We start from the raw sequence: 23,765 nt of genomic DNA on the forward strand, positions 1-23,765 counted from the left end.
TCAGTGCGCCGGTGAACATGTCATGACATTTGTAACTATTAGAATATGTAACATTTTAAAGTTTGTGGTGCTGAGACTGACTGCTGCTCGAGCTGCTGAGTGTGCCAGAAGTACTATATTTCGCTGGATTTATATTTAAGTTGGAAAGTCACATTTTTTACTTTTTTTAAGTGATCCTGAAAAGCCATTTTTAGTTTGAATCTTCTTTATAGACATAGGTTATTAGGAGGCAAAAGCCAGTATAAAGAATAAGGAAATTAGGATTTAATGTCTTTTGTGACTAAAAAGAGTGATAAAAGCCTGGCCTTAGTGGTATGCTTTCTTACTGAAGTGCAAAGTAAGAGTACCTAAAGTAGCAAGTTAGTTAAATTTCACGCAGCAGAGGCTTGCATGAGACTAATGTACTGTTTACATCTCTCTTAAAGTTTTAGAGTAATAAATGTAATGTGTGCTATAGTGCTTTCTTCTGTCGATAAGTGCCATACAGGTGGTTTTAAAACAGCCTTGAATCAATTCCAGATTGACATGGAGACTGGGAATAAGCTCACAAAAACAGTACAACACTGCAAAACAATTGATGATAGCACAAACAGCTTTGAAAACTAGCACAATATGGAGGCAGAATACAATGCCCTGCAGTGCATGTCTTGGCCCCAGGACCAGCCCACTATGTCTCCAGGACCATTATGCAGCAGTATAGGCCTGCAAAGTAAACTCCCTGCTTGGCTGTTTATAAGGGTGCTGTTAGATCTGCTGTTACTTTTATTGCTACTTGAAGAGGAGGTCCTGCTCTTACCAATTTACATGCACCTCTGTACTCTGTACTGTGCATTCCTGCTCAGTGAATCAATTCAGGTCACTAAGCTGGCAGAAAACAAATTCAGCAATAAACAAAACCAGTTTCCCAACACATTAATGACTTGGATCAACTCATTGTGTGGTGAGTACCAGAGCACGATCTAGAAAGAGGTGAAGACAGTGCAGTTTGAAGCAGAAGCTCTCTGTGCTGGGGAGTGGGATGCCTTGTTTTGAAGGCAACGATCCTTTAGATTGAGTTCAGCTGTAACACATAAGCCCAAAAACACATTGGAAGGGAATAAATTCTGTTTACTTGTCTGTTCTTTCAGAGTCACCCACAGTACTATAGGTCATATTGTGACCATGTACTCAAGTTAAATATTGGGACTGTTAATTGCTCTAATTAATATCTGTGAGGTAAAACTGGTTTTGACTATGTAGAATAAGCACACAACCCCCTCAGTGCACACCACACTCAAAAGTTGAGTGATGTACCTCCAAACGTGCACTTTGCTGTAAGAGGTTGCTCCTAGGGGTTGACGAGGGGGAATCCTAGAATTGTTAAGGTTGGAAAAGACTTTCAAGATCATCGAGTCCAACCTTTGACCATAATTTCCATACAAGCTGTGTAATCCCAGCCAACTTCTACATGTGCTCAAGGGAAGGGTCTTCACATGAGCAGGGGTCTTTTTGACCTACGGCTGTGATTTTTTAGTATTATAATTAGCATAGTTCAGCTATAGGATAGATGGACTTTGAGTCTTTTGCCAAGTTAGCAGTGTATATATAGAGAGGCATCAATATCTTGATTCATTACATCCTGAAAGCTTGTTGGTTCTAGGATGTCCTTGGCTAAGGGATGCTGACTGCTGTCTGTTCCACTGATTAGGTCTCCTTTCTTGCTGATTAGGCTTAAAAGAGAGAGTCCAGAGAAGGGCGACAAAGGTGAAGGATCTGGTGCACGAGTCCTGTGAGGAGAGGCTGAGGGAGCTGGGGTTGTTTAGCTTGGAGAAGAGGCTGCTTAGGGGTGACCTCATCGCTCTCTACAACCACTTGAAAGGAGATTGTAGCCAGGTGGGGATCGGCCTCTTCTCCCAAGCAACCAATGACAGGATGAGAGGACATGGCTTCAAGCTGCGCCAGGGGAGGTTTTGGTTGGAGATTGGGAAGAATTTCTTCACAGAAAGGGTGATTAGACACTGGAATGAAGTGCCCACAGGGAGGTGGTGGAATCACCGTCCCTGGAGGTGTTTAAGGAAAGACTGGATGTGGCACTCAGTGCCATGGTCTGGTTGACAAGGTCGTGTTCGTTCATAGGTTGGACTCGATGATCTCAGAGGCTTTTTCCAACCCAATTCATTCCGTGATTCTGTGATTCTGTGTGAAGCTACACAAGGATCTTACATCGTACATCCTGCCTTAAGATCGGCACATTCCACGTTTTCCGACACCTGCGCCCTCAGAGCCCCGGGACAGCCCTTCCCGCCCCTGACGGCCCGCGGGGGCCTCCGCGCCGGCAGAGGGCGCGCCAGCCGGGCCGCCGCGCGGGAGGGGGCGGGGCGGCGGCCATGGCGGTGCTGCTGGAGACCACGGTGGGCGACCTGGTCATCGACCTGTACACGGAGGAGCGGCCCCGCGGTACGAGCCGGCCCCACCGGGTGTGGGTCCGCCCCTGTCCGCCACCGGGACCGGGCTGGCCCCTGTCCCCTGCTGGTACCGCGTTCCCCCTACGCGGGCAGGTGGCGGCCCCGAGCGGGATAGCGGCCGGGCTGGGCGCCCCTGGGGCGGGCGGGGGATCCGGGCGGGGGATCCGGGCGGCGCTTGCGGCCACAAATGTAATATATTCCAAATCAAAGTGCTGCTGTGATGTTCTTTCTTAGGTGTTTGAAAAGAAACGGGAGGGAAAATCAAGTGTGTTTCTGTATAACTAGCCGTGTTTAGAATTCTTCGAATCGCTAGAGATGGGCTGTAGGAAGGGAGGAAATGCTACCTCTCCTTAGAGTATTTCAGCGTTTATAGGTTATACTCTGATAAGTCTCGACACAATCTGCTCCAAAAACACTTTTCTACACGTTAAACTGAATATCTGTTATATCTACTCTTCCTGTATCTGGAGTTTCCTTTAGTAAATGTTGGTATGATTTTTTACAGCTTGTCTGAATTTCCTGAAGCTCTGCAAAGTCAAGTACTACAACTATTGTCTTATTTATAATGTACAGGTGAGGATTCTCAATTCCTTTTTTTTGTCGTTGGTTTAAAATCACAAACACGAAAGCAATAGCTAACGTATTCTGCTTTGTGACAGAGGGATTTTATTATACAAACTGGGGACCCCATGGGAACTGGCCGTGGAGGGGAATCCATATTTTGGTAAGTATTTATGTATCAACATGATACATGTATGTGTGTGTATAATATATGTATCAACAATGAATTGTGTAGGGAAATAGGGGCTCCAGTTTGACTATCTTCAGCTCTCTTGAGGCAGAATTACTGGTGGGAAGTAAAAATGTTGATGCATAGGCTTCTTTCGTTGTCATACCTAGATACCTTTTAACTTCTACGCTGCCTTTGGCCATTCCATTTTTTTTTTCCTGGACATTATTCTATCTTTAACCTTAGAAGTGAAGTTACAACTAACAGCTTGTACATACACTTCTGTTTGTTTAAAAACTAGCAAATAACTGTAGTTTGGTAAGAGAAGTATCATAACTAAGTGCTCTGTAGAAGGCAAAATCATTAGCAGTTTGTTACTACTTTTATCTTTGTAACAAAACGTAGTTAATTGAGCATGAGTGAAACATAGAGGCTATATTTGATTTCCTCTGTCTATAAGAATGTAATCCCTTTGTTCTAAAAATTTATTTGAGTTCATTTTAGTAATTTTGAATGTATATAAGGAAATCGCTTTTCTTCCTTGTTTAAGACATTTCCAGTGGTCATGCAGACAAAAATTGAAGAAATCATTCGAACAGCTAGGATGGAAGTTAGCAAAATGTGTATGTTCTATATGATTCCTTTGAAATTGTTATTAAAAGTAGAATTAAAATTGCAGAGCAGAACTAATTACAAAGTGCTGGGGAACACAATATACAGAGATAAATAGTTCAGTTTGAACAGAGACAGTGTTGCTCGACCAGTGTTGGCTTTTGTAAGTCTGTCTGAGCCTCTTAAATACAAAACCTTGAACCCATGGATCCATGAATCCTCACTTTGTGGTCCTGGAAACAGTATAATTGTGCTAAGCAGATGCAAGTCTAGGAGGGTGAACTTGCCAAACTTAAGCTCTCTCTGCACACAAGTAGATCAAGTTTATTTTGATACTCTGCTCTGTTACAAGTCTTCTGAGACTTATTGATATGGCAGGTAGAGAAGTGCAATGTGATGAGAGAGTGTGAGATCCTGTCCTGCTGCTACCATGGAGAATGGCAGTTGGTCTTTTTTACCTGTTCGTTATTGCTGAAGTCCACAAAATCTAGTTTTCTGTTTCTCTTGGAAGAGAAATTTTTATGTATATTATTGCATTTTTACAGTGTGGAATAACTTATTTTTACAGAACCTACTTAAAACCTACTTCATACCTCAGAAAAATGTTATATACTGCATTTAACAACATATAAATACACCCCTCTATCTCCCTCAACCCCCCAGAAAGAATCTGTGAAATGTCTCAGAAAAATCTGTTGTTCCCCTGTAATATAAAGCGAACTCTTTAAGTGTACAGGTCCATAAAAATGTGCATGGATGCAGTGTATATTCTGGGTTTATTTGAAGGCCAATGTAAAAATTTTTAAGATGTCTTATTTACTGTTTTACAGCATTTCATTAGCTCACTTTTTCATGTAACGAATTTGTTATATATATTTTCAGTCAGCTCTATGGTGATCAAGCTAGATTTTTTGAGGCAGAAAAGGTGCCGAGAATCAAGCATAAGAAGAAAGGAACTGTGTCAATGGTGAACAATGGCAGTGATCAGCATGGATCACAGGTTGGTACACAGTGTTGGTACACGTCTAGGTAACTAAAATGAAGATTCCATGAGTTTACAAAAGCAATGCAACAATTGATAGTGTCATCTCAATAGCATCATCTTGTAATATGGTCAAAAGACATGTGAAAAGCCAGCCATAGTTAAATATTTTGCATAGGATTTCAGGTCCCAATGGGTATTTTGTTACAGACAAGAGAAAAATTAAAATACTCAGATTCAAATCCTGTCCTCGATTAGTTTTATTTGTTAGCACTCAGTCCTATATTTTTTCCTTTATTTATTCCTGTTAATACTTTGATGGGATTTTGCTAATGTATAAAACAGTCAGGAAAAAAATCTGTAGTTGAATGGAAGGGAAAAGTAAGGAAACTGGGCTTTGAAATAATCTTGAAATTTTCTGGTTATGAAATTTTATGGTTAGTCTGAAAACTGAAATCATACTACGGTTTCTTCTGTATTGTTACATAAAAGTGTGTATTAATAATACAGTAAGTTTACAGTTTTACCCCAGTGCTGGTGTAAAACAGTTTTTGAAAGTGGTGGTGTGCCCTTTGCTGTTCCTTGTTCATGTGCATTTTTGCTGTAGGTAGGGTTTTTTACATTTTTTTAAAAGTTCTTTTGCATAGAATGCTATTGTTTCTAAATTGTTATTTTAGGTCCGTTGTCACTTTTATAAATTTTAAATGCCTCACTTGTAATATCCATATGTTTTAATTCTTAAAAAGAGGGTTTCTTAATAACTGAAGAACAGTTAAGAAAAAAGTATGGATTTATTCCAGCTAGAGCTTGTAATATATGCTGTTAATTTTGCTGCTTCCTTGCACTGTATGTGTAAAAGTGTTTGGGTGTGGGGTTTAGGAAAAGAGGTGATATTTGTATTTATATTTAAGATGCAGCCTGCTAGTGTATATGTAGGCATATGGGAACAAATGCAATTCCCAGGAACATTATTGCAGCTTCTTCCTTGAGAAAGAAAAATTCCAGTAAGGAATTACATGGAGTTGCCTTACAAGTAGAATGTAGCTTAGTGTAACCTATACCAAATACTAGCCAGTCTTAGCTGTGTTGCAGAGAGAATGAGGAGTGAGATGTTACCGGTCAGATTGTAAAGTGTGGATGTAATGGCTGTGTTCTGTTATTTGTGCATATCTACTACTTCCTCCTTCATTCATTACCAAGTACCTTCCGTCTGATTAGTTACCAAGTGCTCAGTTGGTATCATTTTCCAGAGTTTCAGTTTTGCCCTAAAGTGAAAGACCTGATTTGTATTAAGATACATTTCAGTGCCAGTTGATCTAAGTCAGTGCTACTGTGTGCTAGTTCTTCTCTCAATGCTACTGCATCCTGTTTTTCAGGAGAGAAGGGTTTGTGGGAAGTAAGGAAAAAAGTCTGGGTAGAATTAGGTGAAGGTAGAACTGTGGAAGTTTTTGCCAAATTAATGAAAATGCACCTGCTGACCGCTGCTTGTTGAACAGGTGATTAGAGCTCAGCTCCCAACTCACTGCTACCCGGAGGGGTAGCCTTGTTCTTTCTGCCCTCTCCCTTTCATCAGCTGTGGTGCCTGTCACAGCCTTTGCTGGTCTTGCTCAAGAAACCTACTCAACAGGTAGCTGTCTGCTCTTCCTCTGCCTGTCTGACTTTCTGCCAGATTACTGAGTCAAACCTACTCACAAAAGGATCCAGAGAGCCAGAGCTGAAGGCTCATGCAGAGGGACACTTGTATGAGAGAGCCTCTCTGCCTCAGGCAGTGGCTGTGAGCTGTAGGTTGGCTCACAATGCTCCCAGAGCTGATGGAAAAGACTAATCTTCTTCTGCAAAAGTCAGGAAGAATTTTTTTCCCATCGAATTCAGTGAGAGTTGTCTCTCTCTCCTAAGGTAAAAAAACAAAACAAAACTAAACTGAATTTTGGTATTCATTGTTACTGGTTTTGTGTCTTCTTTTCTAGTTTCTTATTACTACAGGGGAAAACCTGGATTACCTTGATGGTGTACATACAGTATTTGGAGAAGTGACAGAAGGCATGGATGTATTGAAGACAATTAATGAAACCTTTGTAGATAAGGACTTTATCCCATATCAAGATATCAGGTGTGACTGCTTTTAACTTCACTTTTTGAGGAATACATTGTAATTAAATGAATTAGTCTTTTTTTTGAAACTAGATGAATATTTTGAAGTCAGGTGACCCGTACATGCTATGTTAAATATTTTTTTATTCCAGTAGTGGTAAAATAAGCAAGTACTAAATAAACAACTCAACTATGCCACCCTTACAGAAGCATCAGTACTAGAATTTACAAGCATACAGTATATGATGATCTCGGAGATCCCTTCCAACCCAGCTGATTCTATGATTCTATATTTGGCTGTTTGGGATATAACTGAGAATTAGTGGGACTGGTTTGCTGTTACTTGGGTAAAGAGAGTTTTATTTGCATGTAACTGATGCTGATCTTGATTTTGTTCTCTGTAAGGATAAATCACACAGTAATTTTAGATGATCCGTTTGATGATCCACCTGGCTTGGCTGTTCCTGATCACTCACCAGAACCTACGAAGGAACAGCTCGATGTGAGTGCTCATGTTATCTTCTCGGGGAAAAGTTGGAAGAAATAATTAAATAAATTTATCTCTAGTGGTGTCCAGCACAGACTTGGCCAAAATAAGAATTCAGTCTTTTAAGACTTTGTCTGTCGAATCCATGTCCTAAAAGAACGATACATTTTTTCACACAGGAGGATAAGCAATACTCTTCTACTGCGCATCTTGAGTTCTGATGTGTCAAGTGCTTGTCAGTTATTTGAAGCTATTGCTGTGTTGAATCAAATACAGCTGCTTAATCTTTCAAGAAAATGTTAAAAGCATGACTTGAGTGCTCTCCCCTGTGACTCTGGTGGATTTAGGTTTGAAAGCTGTATTTTAGATTTCTATTTGCAGTGTAGATAAGCAGAACATTCAGAATATTCACCTTTGGTATTATTTGTTTTCTGTATACTCTGGTAGAAGACAAAATATAACTAACATTTACTATTATTAAAGTAGTTACCACTATTTTCCCTTTAAATGTGAAATAGTATGTGTTTCAGTGGAAGTAATTGTGGTCATTCTTTGAGTTATATGTGCTAACATGCATACTGTTGTGGACTATTTGTTCAAACAGAAGGAATTTTCTAAAAAATAATTGGAGTAGTTAATAATTCACTCATAGCATGGAGTTATGGAAGTTATATGTGAGGTTATCTCCTTGCATGGAAAGGAGATTTTTCAAGCAATGAATAAATTGACTAGAGAGAATATTGTTTATTCTCAAACTTAATACGTATAATTACAAGATTGGAAGGAGGCTTTCATAGTGCGTCTGCACTGTGGTTAGTCTGATGTGCCTTCAGATACGTTAAATGGTATAAGGAGTTTAATAGCTCACTGCCAACTGTGTAGAGATTTGAAAACTTTTACTTAGTTTTCTTTTTTGTAACCTTTCTGAAGATACACCTTTTGGTGTCTGTAAGAGGGAGAGCATTGTGGAGATGCTGAAGAGGAGAAAAATTAAACTTTGAATCCTATCTAGGTGTAGGTGTATAAAAATAAAATTCTTATTTTGCTATGTTCTGTTTAATGTTTGAGTGTTACAAGACATCATGGATACTTGCAGTGTTCCTGATCTTCATTTTGGGTAGGAACTATCTGAATTAGAAATGAGTTGACACTTATGATGAGTTTTTGAGTATGAGGTGGGAATATAAAAGAATTTAGAATACTTAACTGAATATGGTTTAGACTGGTCCCAAAACTTCATACATAGTTCACAGTGCCTGAAAGTCCAGTTCTGCAGAGATACAGTGCTTAAGCATTTTCATGTCTTGAGGTGTGAGGGGAGAGATCATACAAGTAATATTTGGAAAGTAAGAAAGAATTTTTGGCCATGACTTGGTAATAAATAACTTTTTCCTTAATTTTTCAGAGTGGCAGAATAGGAGCAGATGAAGAAATTGATGACATGAAAGGACTGTCTGCAGATGAAATAGAAGAAGTTCAAGCAGAAAAAGAAGCAAAAACTCGTGCCATTCTTCTGGAAATGGTGAAAATCTTCCCGCATTTACCTTGCAGATGTTATTCCAGTGTGTGCACGTGTTATTAAGTCTAGAAGAATGTGTATTACTTATCTTGTGATGATGTCATGTTTCAGAATCTGTGCTATTAAATGTCTGTGGTACAATGAAAAGGATTGAGTGTGAGCAGTGGATGTGGTTTTTTGATAAAACTGGTGATACTTCATTTTCAAAGCCAGGATTAAAAGTGGGGCAATGGAGGCTTTGTAAAAACTTGCTAGAAATACATCCAGTTAAAAAACGTAACATACATAACATGCTGCTGAGTATTTGTAATCCTGAGAAAGGTTTAGCATGTGTGGGAGAGAGCTGAGCTAATTTGTGATAATCTCTTCCCAGTACATACAGTGGCATTGAAGTTGCATTATTCATATCTGTAATGGCACTCTTCCTCCTGTGGAATTAGTTGAATTTAACACTGGTTAACTCTGTGTTCCTCCTTCTTAAATTTAGTGTTTGGTAACTGCTGGCAGTTGTAAACTCAGTAGTAACAAAAACTGTGAATAGGCTTTGGAATCTTTTTTTTTCTTTAAGGGAAAAAAAATTTAAAAAAGCATATGCACTGTTGAAGAACGAGTGAATCCACGTCACTCCTTTACAACTACCAAATTCAAATTTATGGTGAATAGTTTGCAGCAGAGCCTAATTCCAAGGTCAAACCCCAGATATGGCTGCAATGTTGCAGAAGACTTGTAGGAGAAAAAGAAGTGCTTTTAGAATTCTGTTACGTTATGAACAGGAAAAGCAAAGTAGAAAGCATTTGTCAACTTTAATGAAGTCCCAGCGGTGGAATTGCAAATAGATAATAATTTTTAGGTGCTATGGAAAGCACTTTTTTGTGGCACTGAGTAGGAAAAATAATTTAATTTTTGATTTTGTGATAGGAAAGATTTTTTTTTTTGAGATCGTACAAAAGTTGTGTTGCCAGTGTGCTGTGCTGCCTGTAAAGAGCTTTAGGCAGAAGTGATGAACATCTTTTTCTATATGCCACAGGTGGGAGACTTACCAGATGCAGATGTCAAGCCACCAGAAAATGTGCTGTTTGTTTGTAAGCTGAATCCTGTGACCACAGGGGAGGACCTGGAGATAATATTTTCACGATTTGGTCCCATTAAAAGGTAATTATGGTAAAATATGTTTTGGGATAAAGCAACAAACATTTCTGACATCTGATATACTCATTGTAAGGTGTTTCTGATGCCTGCTGCCTTTTTGAGTTTTGAACTTGGCTTCTGGTAGTTTCAATTGATTCCTCCTAGTACTGCTATCAAAAGACATGATGGGCAATGAAGTCTGCTTTCCTACACCTCTTTGTCCTATGCTCCAAAGTAATTTTTTCCACTGCTAAGAGCACTAGCCTACATACTCATGCTTTGTAGTAGGGATTTCCTTACCTTGTTTCTCTTTTCTTGACTTTTTCCTGTTCTTTTGTTTTCATTTCAAGATGAGAGAACCAGAACTGCACATGGTATTGAAGAAATTACAGATATGCAGTGGCACAGTGGTGGTCTCTGCATTGTTCTCAACTCCTTTTCTAGTGAATACTAAAGCCGAGGGGTTTTTGTTGGATTTTTTTTTTATAATGCACACGATTCTACCCTTGCTCATTTTGTAGCATTTATCTACATCATACGAGCATCATTTGCTGTCTTGTTGGTCTCATAAGGACTTTCTGCAATTTCTTCAGTCTTTATTTTTGCTACCTTTAACAATTAGTATCATCGGCACAATTTAGTATCATCAGCAAACTTTGAAATCAGTTTGCTCTTACCTGACCTTTTGCACGTTTATCAGTGCAAAGATGTTCCTTATATCCTTTTCCCCGAAAGCCTTTGGTTCAGGAGTTTATTAGAATTTCCAGAGGGATTTCAAAAGACTGCATCAAATGCATCATCATCATGCATAAGCATATTGACTCTTTCAGAGCACTTCACTTAGGTTTATTCAGGTGGTCCTGAGTAGGCCCTCTGTATTCAGACACACACTAAGTCTGTTCTGCTTTGAGTTTCTACCAGTTTGTGTGGTACTGGCACACAGGCCTGCAGACACCCAGATCCTAAACTGGATTGTCTGGGGGGGAAAGGGGGTGGTGAAATGGGCATTGTGTGCAGCTCTTACAACTCCAGCATGATTTCTGTTTGTCCTAGGGATTTATTTTTTCCCCTCTATCAGTTTGTTCAGTACCTCTTCTGCAATCCTTCCTCTTTGAGATAGATTCTCAGAATAATCCACGAAGCAGCGTTCTTGCACAAAACCGTCCTGTCATCTTCCTTGCTGATGGCTGCTGCAACGAATGGCTATAGCTTCTCTGAATAGCCTTGTGGTCTGCTTTTTTCTTTTTCTCTCCCCCCCTTTTGATTGTGTATCCTAATCCTGATTTGTCATTTCCTCAGTACATGTGGGGGAGGTCTCACATTATTAAGTCTCACCTTAATGCCACATTTCCTGCCCCGGTTGTCTTGTCTGTCCTCCTTCAGCATCCTGTAGTCAGAATTCTCATGTCAAGTACAAGAGTTGGGTAATACTGTTGCAATACTGTATTGTTCCCATTTTGCATCTACTGATTCAATATTTTTGGGCTTCTTATTTTTGCCCTGTGAACTGCCTGATGAAAAGATGGCTGCTAAAGAGGTGCTTGCTAAGAAGAGAAAGTTTGTCACATAGTGTCTGTTTAAACTTCGCTTAAAATGACTGAGAAAACAGAATGTGAAATTTCTTGTCTTGCATTAGTGAAATGCAAAAAATTAATAACAAATATTGGAAAATATATTAAATGCAAAAAATTAATAACAAATATTGGAAAATATATTTTATTTCATTAATTAGAAATTAATCTCTAGTTCTACACTTCATAGTAGCTGTTTGTGAGTTAAGTGTAATTACTCAAGTAATGTCGCAGGCATTTTTTCTGTGCGGACACCCCCACATCAGTAGGGGGTCTCAGAATCAGGTGTTGTAATACCTTTTGAGGTGTTTTGGTTTTGTGATTTATTTTTTTATTTATTTGAACTGTTACTCTCCCTTTTAAGCAATGCTTTCCTATCCTATGATTTTTGCTTCAACAGCATTGACATTTTAATTTTATATCAATTTTTCAGCTGTGAAGTGATTCGAGACTGGAAGACTGGTGAATCTCTTTGTTATGCTTTCATTGAGTTTGAAAAGGTATGTTTTTTAGGTATACTATATGTAGATTCTGCTTATAGAAGTTCATTTCTGGTATACTTCCATTAAGGAAAAACACTGAAATCTTCAAGTGTGGGGTAGCTAATACATTATATAATACAATAGTGTCCTGCACTGGGCTTGTAAATGATGCTTACTGTATCAACATGCTGCTCTTACTGTGAGATTGATAGTGATAGTTCTCTGGGTGGTGCATAGCTTTGTATGTGATAATCTGTCTAATCTGTGAGGAAAATCCTGGAAAAGTGTTCTCACTTTGCTTTAGCCTACTTACGTACTTAAAATGGAACTTTTTTTAGTTGTCCTATTTTCCTTATTTTTCTGAATGTATTACATTGTGCCAAATACCTAACTGGACTGGCAAATTTTTAAAGTGGTGAATTGAACTAAAGAATTGGAATTTGAAATGCTGATGTTCAGAGAAAGCATAACTATTGCTTTTGAAATGGTACAATGCAAGAACTGGTATATTGTAGGCAATTTTGGAAAGAAATGTATGTCATTAAGCAGTTGAATATACTTACGAAATAATCATGACTCAAGGTATTCTGGTAATGTTAATATCAGGAGGAAGACTGTGAGAAAGCCTACTTCAAAATGGACAATGTGCTGATAGATGACAGACGGATACATGTGGATTTTAGCCAGTCTGTTGCAAAGATTAAATGGAAAGGAAAAGGTAGGTACATTTGCAATACTTTGATCCTCATAACTTAATAAGCTATGGCTTCAAAACTAAGCATTATATAAAGAGTTTCTAGTTTAAATCATCTAATCTTCAGGGATATAAATTTTCCTGGTACTGTAATAAATAAAGCAACACAGTTGTTAGCTCTTCCTTTCATTGGTTTTGTATGAAAGAGTAGAAGGGTTTACAGCTGTACTACGTTAACATTGCATTGCCACTGATTACCTTTTTTATCCAGTGTATTTTTGCCACTAAAATATTTTTTCCTCTCAAGCTTTGGACATGATGTTTTTTGATATTACTTATTAGCAGACTAATATTGCAGTACACCGTTACTTTCTAGTTTCTTTTCTTTATTCACTGTATGACAGTCAGGTGTATATATATAAGAAAAAGTCACTATTCAGGCCAGGGATTTCTGCTCTTCACCTCCAGTAGGTCAAACATACTGTCCAGCAGGTTGTATTGTATGAAAACCCAAGTTCAGGTGTTTGAGGATGTTTTGGGAGGAAAAAAATGGAGGAAGAGGTGAATGCAGTGGTTATTTTGTTGCTGGGGAATGAAGAAAACACTAGACTTGGAGAGGCAACTGTGCATTGCAGTGGTGGCATTCTTGTGTGTCTTCTCCTAAAAATGCAGTCAGCCCTCGGTTGTTAGCACACAGTTTCTCCAAGTAGGGTTCTGGTCATGAACACTGAGGTACTAGAACTTGTCCTGCACAGAGCAAAGCAGACTCTGTAGTCTGTCTATACCATGTGCTGCACTGCATCCTGTACTAACTGACTGTGTGGGAAACTTTATCTGGGTAGATTAGGTCTAAATTGTTCAAAATATTGAAAAGCTAACTGTATTGTCGTCTTGTGCTTCAATGGTACCTAAAAAATGACCTAGGGGAGGTACCGTCCTTGTTCCTTGGGAGGCCGTTTCTGGCCCAGCCAGAGAATGTTGCAGTTCTCAGTGTGGCCGTGAGATGGCAGCACGTTGCTGTGGTTCGCTCCTCTCTGGGCTGGTACTTCCGGTGAATGGATGGAAACGGGAATCTGTCTTGCCCCTCTCCAAATCCAAACGTGACCAGGTTTTTCTATATAGTTTTCCATTTGAATTACTGAGCTGTAGCTGTCTCAGAGGTTTCCCTTTGTGCAGCCCAGAGCAAAAAGTCAATTAATAATAGTCTGTGGACTTTCATGGTAACAGAATTTTAAGTAGTGTGACACACGATCCCTAAATGGGACTAAGCCAGTTACTGAATTCTGCTTTGTGATCTTCTTCGTATGTTGTCTCCACTAGACATGAATAAGGAGAAAACCATGTGTTGCCTAATGATATCTGCAAGCAAGAGAAGGACAGAACATCACAGCTTGTCCTCCTTTCCTTCTTTGTAACCGAGATGTCAGGTTTTTTTCTGGAACTGTATCCTGCTGTGCATCTCTGTATGGTTATGAAGAGCTCTTAATCAGGACTTAATAATAGTTGTGTGTCTTGGTTGTGGTTTTAGCTGTAATGAGTGGATTATATTTTTCTGTGAACAGGTGGGCGTTATACCAAGGACGATTTCAAAGAGTACGAGAAGGAACGTGACAAACCTTCAAAACTTGCTCTGAAAGAGAAGGTAAAACCAAAGCAAGAGTATCCTTTCTGGTCAGAGGTGCTTTTTGAATTAAGTACAGTTTATGAAAGCAACCTGGAAAAGACTTCTTAATTTTAAAGCTTGCCAAATGGATGTTTTGCTGCTGCCTCATAACCAACCATTTGGTGTTTTGAGATAGAATTAAGCATTTTGTGCTTTTCACTTGATAGCTTTGATGAATTTAGTAAATATGCTCTTTCACTTCCATGTTGTGTGCAGGTAAATAATGTTCCAAGTCTACGGCCCTGGAATGACGTATAGCATAACAGACTTTTAAGTAGTTTCAGAAGGGACATTCTATCCAGAATGAAACCAGAGTAGTAACTAAATCATTCTCTGAGATTATACTTTGCTTGTGGTAAGCATGAGAGAAAATAAGCCCATAGCTTGTTCAGGTATCCACAGGTATTAAAAAAAGGAGAACTGGGACCTGGCTGTACTGTTTGACAGGACAGAATTCGGTTAACAGCCCTGTTCTGACTGAAATACATTTTAAGTCTTGGTAAATGCTTTTTCGATAAACAGGGATTTGTTTGCTTCACGAGGTGTTGTGTTCTGCTACTTATTGATATGAAATAACAGATCTGTCCTTAACCAACACCATCAGTGCCAAGTATGACCTTGTGCTGGATGAGGATGTAGAAGAGTCTCAAACAAGTCACTCACACTTGGCTAAAAAACAAAAGAAGAAAAAGCACCACCACTCCGAAGATGACGATGATGACAAGAGGACCAAAAAATCTAAGGTACTTACCTCTTCATGCACTAACTTTATACCTGTTCATTGGTTTCCTCATAGAAGAAGCCAGGAAAAACAGGTCCGATATTGAATGAGGACATGGCATGCAAAGTCCCTTAAAATACAACACTTGTGAACCTGATGTTAATATTTGATTATGAAAGAGACTTTCCAAATCCTTCTTGACTTTTGCAGCTTGGCATATCTAGATGGCTTTTCACCAAAACATCCTAAAGAGGCAGTGTAGCCTCTCATAAAGTAGGAGATCTTCAGCACTTTGAACCCGTTGTTCACATATTCCCAGTCATAAACTAGTAGTTAATCATATTTCATGACTGTAGACTATTTTTCATTTTCTTGCCAGACCATCATATGTTGACTTTTTCCCGTATGGAAAAACCCCCGATCTCTTTGCATTTTTTTTCCCCCCCTAACTGTTTTGGAAGCATTTCTGTAAAATCTGTGTGTGGGTTTGCTTGCATCTCTACTGTGCAAGCATATGGTACTGTAAGGCTGGGACCATGGAGGGGATCATCAGGAAAGACTGGTTCTTTCTTTCATTAGTTCCACTGCAGCCTGTCAGGACAGCAGTCTCACATTTCTGTGAACTTGGGATAGTCAAGATATTGGTGTTCTGTGGAAACAAGGTCTGCAATGATAAAGTGGAGGGTTGAACCGTCATTGCAGTGTGAGCATTAGGAGGAATTGAGTTAAGCTGAAAAAGAAAAATACCCAAACCCTACTATTTTAAAAAAGCAAGCTTTATGAGTGAGAACAAAGCTGTCTTCTACCAACTTTGTAGAAAGTGGTAAGGTTTCAGCCACAGTAAATAAAGCCTTTGTCCTGTCATGAGTTTTGAGTACTGCTGTAAGTTCTGTGTACACAGAGCATTCACGATTCTGTTGTTCTGTTACATCACTACTTCTGTGATGCTTAAAAATAACTTTTCTCATGAACATTAGTAATTAAATTCTTTCAGTGCCACCAGTGAGCCCTATTGCTCATTCATGGACAAAGTCTTTTTGTCACTGTGTACTAATTATGTCAGGGTCCCTTGGACAGAGGAGGGGAGACACCTGTTCGGATAATTGAAATCTCAACTGGAGCACGTACAGACAAGAGGTCTGGGCTACCGTTGGTTTAGACTTCCTCCTGTCTTTTTGGCTGATTGACACTGTCGCTTCAGCATTCTTGAAAAGGGTATTTCTGGCAGTAATCTTTGTTCTTGATGGTTCAGAAATTACACCTGTGGAACTTGCTGGTCATGTGTTATCAGCAGAGAACATTTAAAAATCATTTAGAAGTCTCCACCCCTGCAAATGGCACAAGTACCAGCAGCAATATAAGGTGTTAATCTCTGTCATAATAGTTTCAAGGGAGTCTTAGTCTTCACAGCACAGTGGATTTCATAGCACAAAATCATGGATGAGGACAGATGGATTCCTGACGTTGTTTCTGGTACTGGAAAAGAATATTTTCTAGTGCCTCACTGTATGATCTCTTCTATATGTATGTGTATCTTTTTGTGATTTAGTCACCTGCTCCTAGTGTGGTTTGTTCCTGTAGTCTCTGCTGCTGTATTCTGGTATCTTCTTTCCCGTGGCTTTCTTTTCTCTTACTTACCTTTACCCAGTTTGCTGTAATATCTTAGCTTTCTTATGCCCAAAATCACAGAAGGAGGCTTACTTCTGTTCTCTGATGACAAGCATCATAGATCCCTCTTGGAGTTGTGAAAATTAATTTCTGGGAAGAACTTTTCTCTCTGGATTTGACTATTCTCATTAGTGTGTAGTGTATAGTATGTACATACTGAGCAGTATGTACTCACACGTAGAGATTCACACGTAGAGTGTCTTGGGCATGACCTTTCCAATGAAATCTGCAGCCAGCTTAGCTGAGAAATCCTGTTTGACATATACAAAATTTATTTATTTTTATTTTTTTTATTATTTATAATTTGGTCCTAATCTGTGGAACTCATACCAGAGCAGGGGAAGGAAGCACGTTCCTGAGGTGGAGTGTGTTCACTGTGAATACTGAGGCCAGCACAGAGGGTAACAGGAGCATTTTTAGTATAGGCAAACAAAGCGTTCTCCCTTAACCCTGTTTTGTAAATCATAGAATATATTTGAAGTAAGAACTTTAAAACAAAACAACAGCAGACCTCCCACAGCTAATTGGCCAAAGACCACAATAACCATGCTTCATACAGAAACTTCTATCCCAAGTCCTTAGTGTGGCCGAGATTTTAATTGAGATCACGGGCTTATAGTGGGAAGTTCTGGCAACTGGAACTGCAGTTTGTTCTATGAACTCCAGCTATGACTTGAAGGGGTTTTATTTTCCGAATAGTTTCCATAAGGTTAGGTTGTTTTTCTGTTCTCTTGCTGGTGATTTTTTTTTTCTTTAGTATATTTTGACTCATCCTTTTCTTAGTCTGACTCCTGTTTCCTGAATCTTCAGCAGTGTTGATGTTTTAAGAATGTATTTTTTAATCTTGTACTGTTTGACTTGATTCCAGTGGGTAGAAGAGGTAGGGTGTTGTGGCTTGCGTTTAGTAGGTAACAGGATGTGGGTCTGGGGCAGGAGGCTGGACTACCATGTGGGTTTGTGAATAGAATTTGGTAGTTTTTTTGAATACAGGTCAAGCTCCTGCTTGTGATCTGTATCAGAACTTTGTTCCCCTTCCAGTTTTCTCTGTTTTCTCTTGGATTTTATTTTTTAAGATAACTGGATCTGTGGAGGAGTATAGCCTATCCAATAGTTTTTTGTGAGGCATAGGGGCTTCCTGACTTTCCAGTTTCTGTACTGCATGGTTTCAACAGAGAAACTCATTTTTCTGGTTTTAATTTCCTGCTCTTACTGCTTTTTGCATACTGTTCCCTTTAGATTCGGGGTCAAGTTTGATCAAAATATTCCCCCTGAAAAGGCTGTCTCTGTTTGTTTGCTCCTTTTAACTTTTAACTAGTGTGCCTATAAGTGGTATGGTTAATGTGTTTAGAGGTGACATATGTATTCTGCTTTTGTGGTCATAGTATTTCTAGCTGATTTACCTGCAGGTGCTGTTTAGGAAGTGACTACTTTTGGCGAAGTCAGCCATGAACTTCCAGAGAAGCGTCTTTCCCATTTTCGTATTTCCTTCCTCAAACAACCCAGCCTGGTGCTGGATTAAGAATTGGGGTGATCATTTCTTAGTCATTAGTCATTAACTGATGAGAGGCTGTGATCCTGTATTGAGAAATCTGAACATCAGCAGTAGGAGAGAGCCTGTTTTTAAGGAAGAATCTTTTTTCTTCCTCTTCCAAAACAGCATGGTTTTGAATTAGGGCATAAAAGATTTGATATCAAGATAACATTGGTTTTAGTAATATAGAGTGTTTAAAAAACTGACCTTTTTCTATGCCAAAGACTTTAAAATGTAAAGTCTTATTTAAGGGGTAATGCAGCTTGTGTTGGTGGTGGACTAAGATGCAGTTCATTCTATTAATTCAGACCACTACACCGTGTTCATAGTAGCTACTGTGGTGATTTTTTTGTGTCCCTTTCAGACTTGCCCTGTACACCTATACCTTAAATGCTTCTATGAACGTCACTGAGCTTGGCTAACTCAATGCTTATATGACTTCTTTAATCCTTTCAACAAGTTGCCTGTTCTATGGCATTCAATATGGGCTATTTTTCTGTAGCTTCAAGTGTTCACTAACCTGTTCCCTGCCCTGACTTGGCCAGTAGCCTGCCTCCAGTGTTGACCTGCTCGATTTTTCAACAGCACTGTTCTGCTGTTCTCCTGTTTCCCATGTGCTGGGAGGCAACTCCAGCAACAAATCAGGTAGAAGGCAACCATACACAAAGCCCACCACTTGTTTACCTGGCCAATATTTTCTTGTTTCTCTGTACTCCACCACCAGCATGTCCATCTTCTGATGTCCATCTTCTGATATTCCTGCCACAGAGGGGCTCGAAACTTGATGTCTTGTTCAAACATATGGAGAGTGAGGGTTTTTGGCTAGAAGAGTAATACGGCTGTGCATCATTTTGACAGTGAATGGACAGAGGTTTTATAAATAGCTCAAAGCACCACTGAGTCTTTTTGGCGGATTCAGATTTCAACATCTGTACTGAAATAAGTTTGACATTAAAGACATGGAATAGGCATTTGGCCACCAGTGAGATTACTGTAGCCAGCAGTAGGAGAATTTTTTTGTTATAGATCAAACCTGTGGGTGTTTATCCAGGGGGTTTATGTTGCTTATTGTGACCCTAGTATTTCAGCATTACCTATGTCATTATAAAAGTGGTGTTTGCTCTGGGAACCATCCTGATCCCTGGCTCTCTGCATAAAAGCTCTGTTTGGAGTAGAGTTTTTTCACTGTTCTTTTAAATAAATAAAGTTTGCTTGTTTGTACATGGAATATAGGTTTCAGCCATACAATTGTGAATGCTGCTGTCATGGTGCGTATTTAGGAAAATCATATCTGAAACGAGGAGGGAAACACTGTGTAATTTAATGCAGGCATTTTTCACATGATCTGTGCTTAGTGTTGTTATTAAAATTCCATAAATTGGTACCTGTCTGCTAGAGCATTTAGTCATACTGAACTTTCAGGTGATCAGTCATACCTTCAAAAGAAAAGTGTCTGCCACCTTTTAACAGCAAGGTGTGTAAGTATCTTTCTGCAGGATTCTGAAGCTCCCTCTTGTATTTTGTTTCGTGGTATATCTTAATTGAATAATAAGAACAAACTAGTTTTTAGCAGTGCTTGAAAAATGTTAGTTCACATGTCAAAAATCAGTGTTTTGTATTAATAAAATCTTTAGAGCTCCTTGAAATGGAGTGTCTGCTTCCTAAGTGATCTGTATCTTTTCACTTTTAAAACTGCTGTGATGCCACGGCCTGTACAGGTGTTGGTGTCCGCACATAGTGAGTCTAGTGTGTGCTGTGCCATAATGTTGTCAGTGTGCCATTTCAGGCCTGACTGATTAGACTGTCTTTCCTAACTACAGTCTCAGTGGTTTCATACTGCCTAGTGCAACATGTAGAGCAGTTGTTCTACCGACAGCAGTTCCTCCTTTGTTACCTAATCTTTTTTCTCTCCAGAGCAAATCTGTTCTGTGCACTGAGCCCACTCACACAGCATTCTCAGTGACAACATGAAGAAATCTAGGAAAGTTCAAAATTTCCTCATTTTTGGTTCCCTGACCTTGCAGCTTTTTTTTTCCAGGAGTTTTTATGCATGTGCTTAAACACCATTACCACTTTTTGTAAATACTGTTGGTCTCTCCTTTTTAGGTCATTTTAATACTTGGTCCCCCTAGAGTTTACTATGCCTGTGTATGAGTGTATCCTCCTGTGTTTTCTCTATTGGTCATACCAATAAACCTACAAAATATAACTAGCTTTTCTTTAGCTCATTATTTCCATTTCAACTCACATACCCTGTGTTGTTGTTTGATTGTGCATTTAAGAGGATCATATTCTCCATGCTACCTCTTCTTGTGGACTTGTAACTTCAGGGAAACATAGTTTGCACCTGTCTGTGTGTCGTTGGTCTCTGTAACAGTGTCATTTATTTTGCTGAAGCCTAGAGTTTAGGCCATTAAGAATTATTACAGGCATGTCTTAAAAAATGTTCTGCATCTGCATAGCACTGGAATGCCTGTAGGGCTTGAACCAAAACTTATGATGGAAATACTTGCATTGGATACTTACATTAAAAATCCAAATCTAGCTTAGAAGCTTGTGTGATGCTTATGAAGAATTTAATAATATCCATCTGAGTGGAATCCCTGATATAATCAGTTTTTGGTAATGCTCCTTAGGAAATACAAGGAGAAGCATTCCTGACAGCCCTGCATTTTTCCATACACACTGACAAAAACTTATCTTCTTCATGTGGTTTTGGTGGGGGTTTTTTTGTGTTGTCTTTCTCGAATCATCATGGATGTGCATCTATTTCAGGTAGTACCAGCCCTAGCTAAGGAACCAACCATGCTTGAGTCTTCTCAAGTTCTCTTCACTCTTCATGTCTTTATATATTTTCCCATTTTGTCTGTAACTGCATTTCTGTCCAATTCCTTTAACAGGATTCTGATCGAAAACATGAGGGAGAACGCTGTAGAGAGAGGATAAAGAGTGAGAAGAAAGACAGGCATCGGAGTCGCAGCCGTTCTCAGGAGAGAGATTACAGCTACAGCAAACAGAAAGACAAATACAAAGAAGACTTCCAAGCAAGAGACTGGGATAAAAAAACAGACAGAAGCAGAAGTCCTAAGAAATCAAAAGACAAAGAGAGGTCCAAGTACAGATGAAGGATGAGGAAAAGAAAGAGGGGGACTAAAATATGTTTTCTTCCAGTATTTCCAACATTCTTTCAAATGGATGTACAGTTACTGGATAAAAGCAGTTGCCTTCTGTTGGCAGCCTGACCTTGTAATTCTATGAATGCCCAGTGTATGACTCTCAGAGTAAGCTGTGATTCCAAACCCATGGTTTCAATAAAGTATTTTATGTTAGTTAATTGGTCTGAATCTCTGGTAAGGAATGTTGTCTAAAGCTTTTTGGAAACATAAGCATGCACTAACAAGTGAATTGCCCTTCTCCACTGTGACAGGATTTGCATGACGTACCTCCTTTATTCAAGGAGGTTGTTTTTACCTTTCTGCACTTTCAGATGTTGTGGTAGAGTGTGATAGAAGACCTGGGGAGACAGAAGTGTGCTGTGCACAGTCCTTCCAGGAAGTGGGCAGATACCATTTGTATATGACTACTTAAAACTCTTTCCTTCCTTTAAAATTAAGGGCTTCTGCTTGGCTTAGTCCCACCAGCTCCATGTGCTGCCACCACTGTACAGCAGTGGTTAAAGGCACTGAAGTGCTGCTGCGCTGCAGATTTGACAAGGATCTGGAGATGGTAGAGCAATTGAGTTCTTGCTGCTTTTAGGAAATGGCAGTCATAGAAACAAAAACCAGCTTCCACTTGGGGAGAGCACTGAATTCTTGCTGGACACCAGAGATCCTCTTACTGGAGAGTTGTAACTTAACAGCACAAAGAGTTTCAACAGGCATTCATAGGCTTCAGCTAGCCCCCAGCCACTTGTGGGACATACAGAACTTCCTGATATTTAGAAGCAAACACCTTATTTCAGATGTGCTCACTTTTCTGCAGCAGAAATGGCTTTTTTTTCCTTGCAGAAAGTAAATGCTTAAGAACTGAACCTTTATATGAATAGCGTATTGAAGTAAATACTCAATTTGTGTTGGTGGTCAAAGAGTCTTCAGAATAAAAGGTTAAAAAAATCAGTACATCCAAAAGGTTTCAAGTTTCTGATTTCCAATATGCCTTAGTGCTTTTAAAAATGTACCCAGTAGCTTCAGATTGATGGGATTACCTGTTTATATTTTTAAGAGAAAACTCTCAGATGTGGTTGTTCAAAAGTAAGGTGATATTAATAGATGATTAAATGACAGCATGAAAGCTCCCAATTTGAAGGCAAGTACTTAATTTTAGGACTGCATTTCTAGGCTAGTCTGCTAACACTGGAGGGATTGCAGTTCACCTGGCACACACATGGGTGGCCCAGCGCTCTGGATTAGATGGGATTTACTGCTATGGTCGTTGGAGATTATGGCTGTGTGCATGTGGTTCTTCTGGAAATGACATAGACAAGCTGTATGGTCAGCTGAAACCAAAAACACTTCCAACTGGTTCTGTCCTGCCAGAGGTGTTGGAGTGGACAGGACTTTTTATTATCTGGGAGGTGAAGAGTTGACTTGTTCTAATCTAATGGGAGTTCACACTTCCCTATCCTCATTTCCTTTTCGTCAGTGCTATCTCCAACCTCAGTTTCAGTATTGACCTTTGGTGTTTGTGGTAGTCAGGAAACAGAACAAAAAACACCCCACCTTCCTCTATAATGTTGAGAAATAACACTGAAATGTTGCAGCAGAAACATCAACTTGTACACTTTGACATAGCTGAGGCCTGTTTGAAGGGGAACTCTTCATGCTTTGGCCTCTTTTGTTAGAGGTTAAAGGCTTAAAGAAACAGCTCCTCAGAGTTTTCTACTGGCTTCCTTTACCTGCAACAGCTTAAAAATATGATATATACTCTAAACTGTTATATTCTGTGGATTAAAGGAAGTTGGAGACCTATTTTGATGGTGTGCATTGTAGTTACTGTAGTTCTCTTTATCTTTCCTGAGCTTGAGTCCAAGATTTGAAGTGTTCTTGACCGAAACCATGTTATGAATGGGGTGTAGTCTTAAAGCACTAAGGGCAAGTGGGAGAGAGGGGTAGGATTTTGCAACAGGGATCTCTCTATAGTCCTGTGGACATCATACAAGTCAGTAGAAGTAGCAGAAAGATTGTATACAAGTGATTGGCATTACAGGATGGATGACACAGTAAACAGTTACCCAAAAACATCCATGATAACCCTGTGCTTCTCCTGATGTGTGCTCTGCCTGGTGGCTGTTGGCCCCCTTGCTGATGACTTCCTGTTTATTTTCTCAAAGATCACGAGTATGTTTATGAAACTCACCTGAGTTGTGCTCCATGTGGCTTTGGAGCTGGCAACACATAAGGATTCTTCATCAAAATCCTGGTTTGGCACGATGGTTTGGTATGT

The 23,765-nt window shown here is 39.4% G+C and overlaps 1 protein-coding gene across 1 annotated transcript; it reads left to right on the top strand.

The window, feature by feature from the left end:
• The first annotated feature begins 2,355 nt into the window (after nt 1–2,355).
• PPIL4 (peptidylprolyl isomerase like 4) lies at nt 2,356–22,450 on the top strand. Its single transcript, XM_027733878.2, has 13 exons — nt 2,356–2,436; nt 2,950–3,017; nt 3,104–3,168; nt 4,669–4,786; nt 6,736–6,878; nt 7,265–7,361; nt 8,752–8,868; nt 9,893–10,017; nt 11,998–12,064; nt 12,653–12,764; nt 14,303–14,399; nt 15,008–15,146; nt 21,224–22,450. The coding sequence occupies exons 1-13, from the start codon at nt 2,367–2,369 to the stop codon at nt 21,446–21,448; spliced, it is 1,443 nt and encodes a 480-aa protein (XP_027589679.1). The 5' UTR covers nt 2,356–2,366; the 3' UTR covers nt 21,449–22,450.
• Nucleotides 22,451–23,765: the final 1,315 nt, after the last annotated feature.

This window comes from Pipra filicauda, unplaced genomic scaffold (assembly GCF_003945595.2).
Source record: "Pipra filicauda isolate LSUMZ 115617 unplaced genomic scaffold, ASM394559v2 scaffold42_size3861933_pilon, whole genome shotgun sequence".
In the NCBI taxonomy this organism is placed as follows: Eukaryota; Metazoa; Chordata; class Aves; order Passeriformes; family Pipridae; genus Pipra; species Pipra filicauda.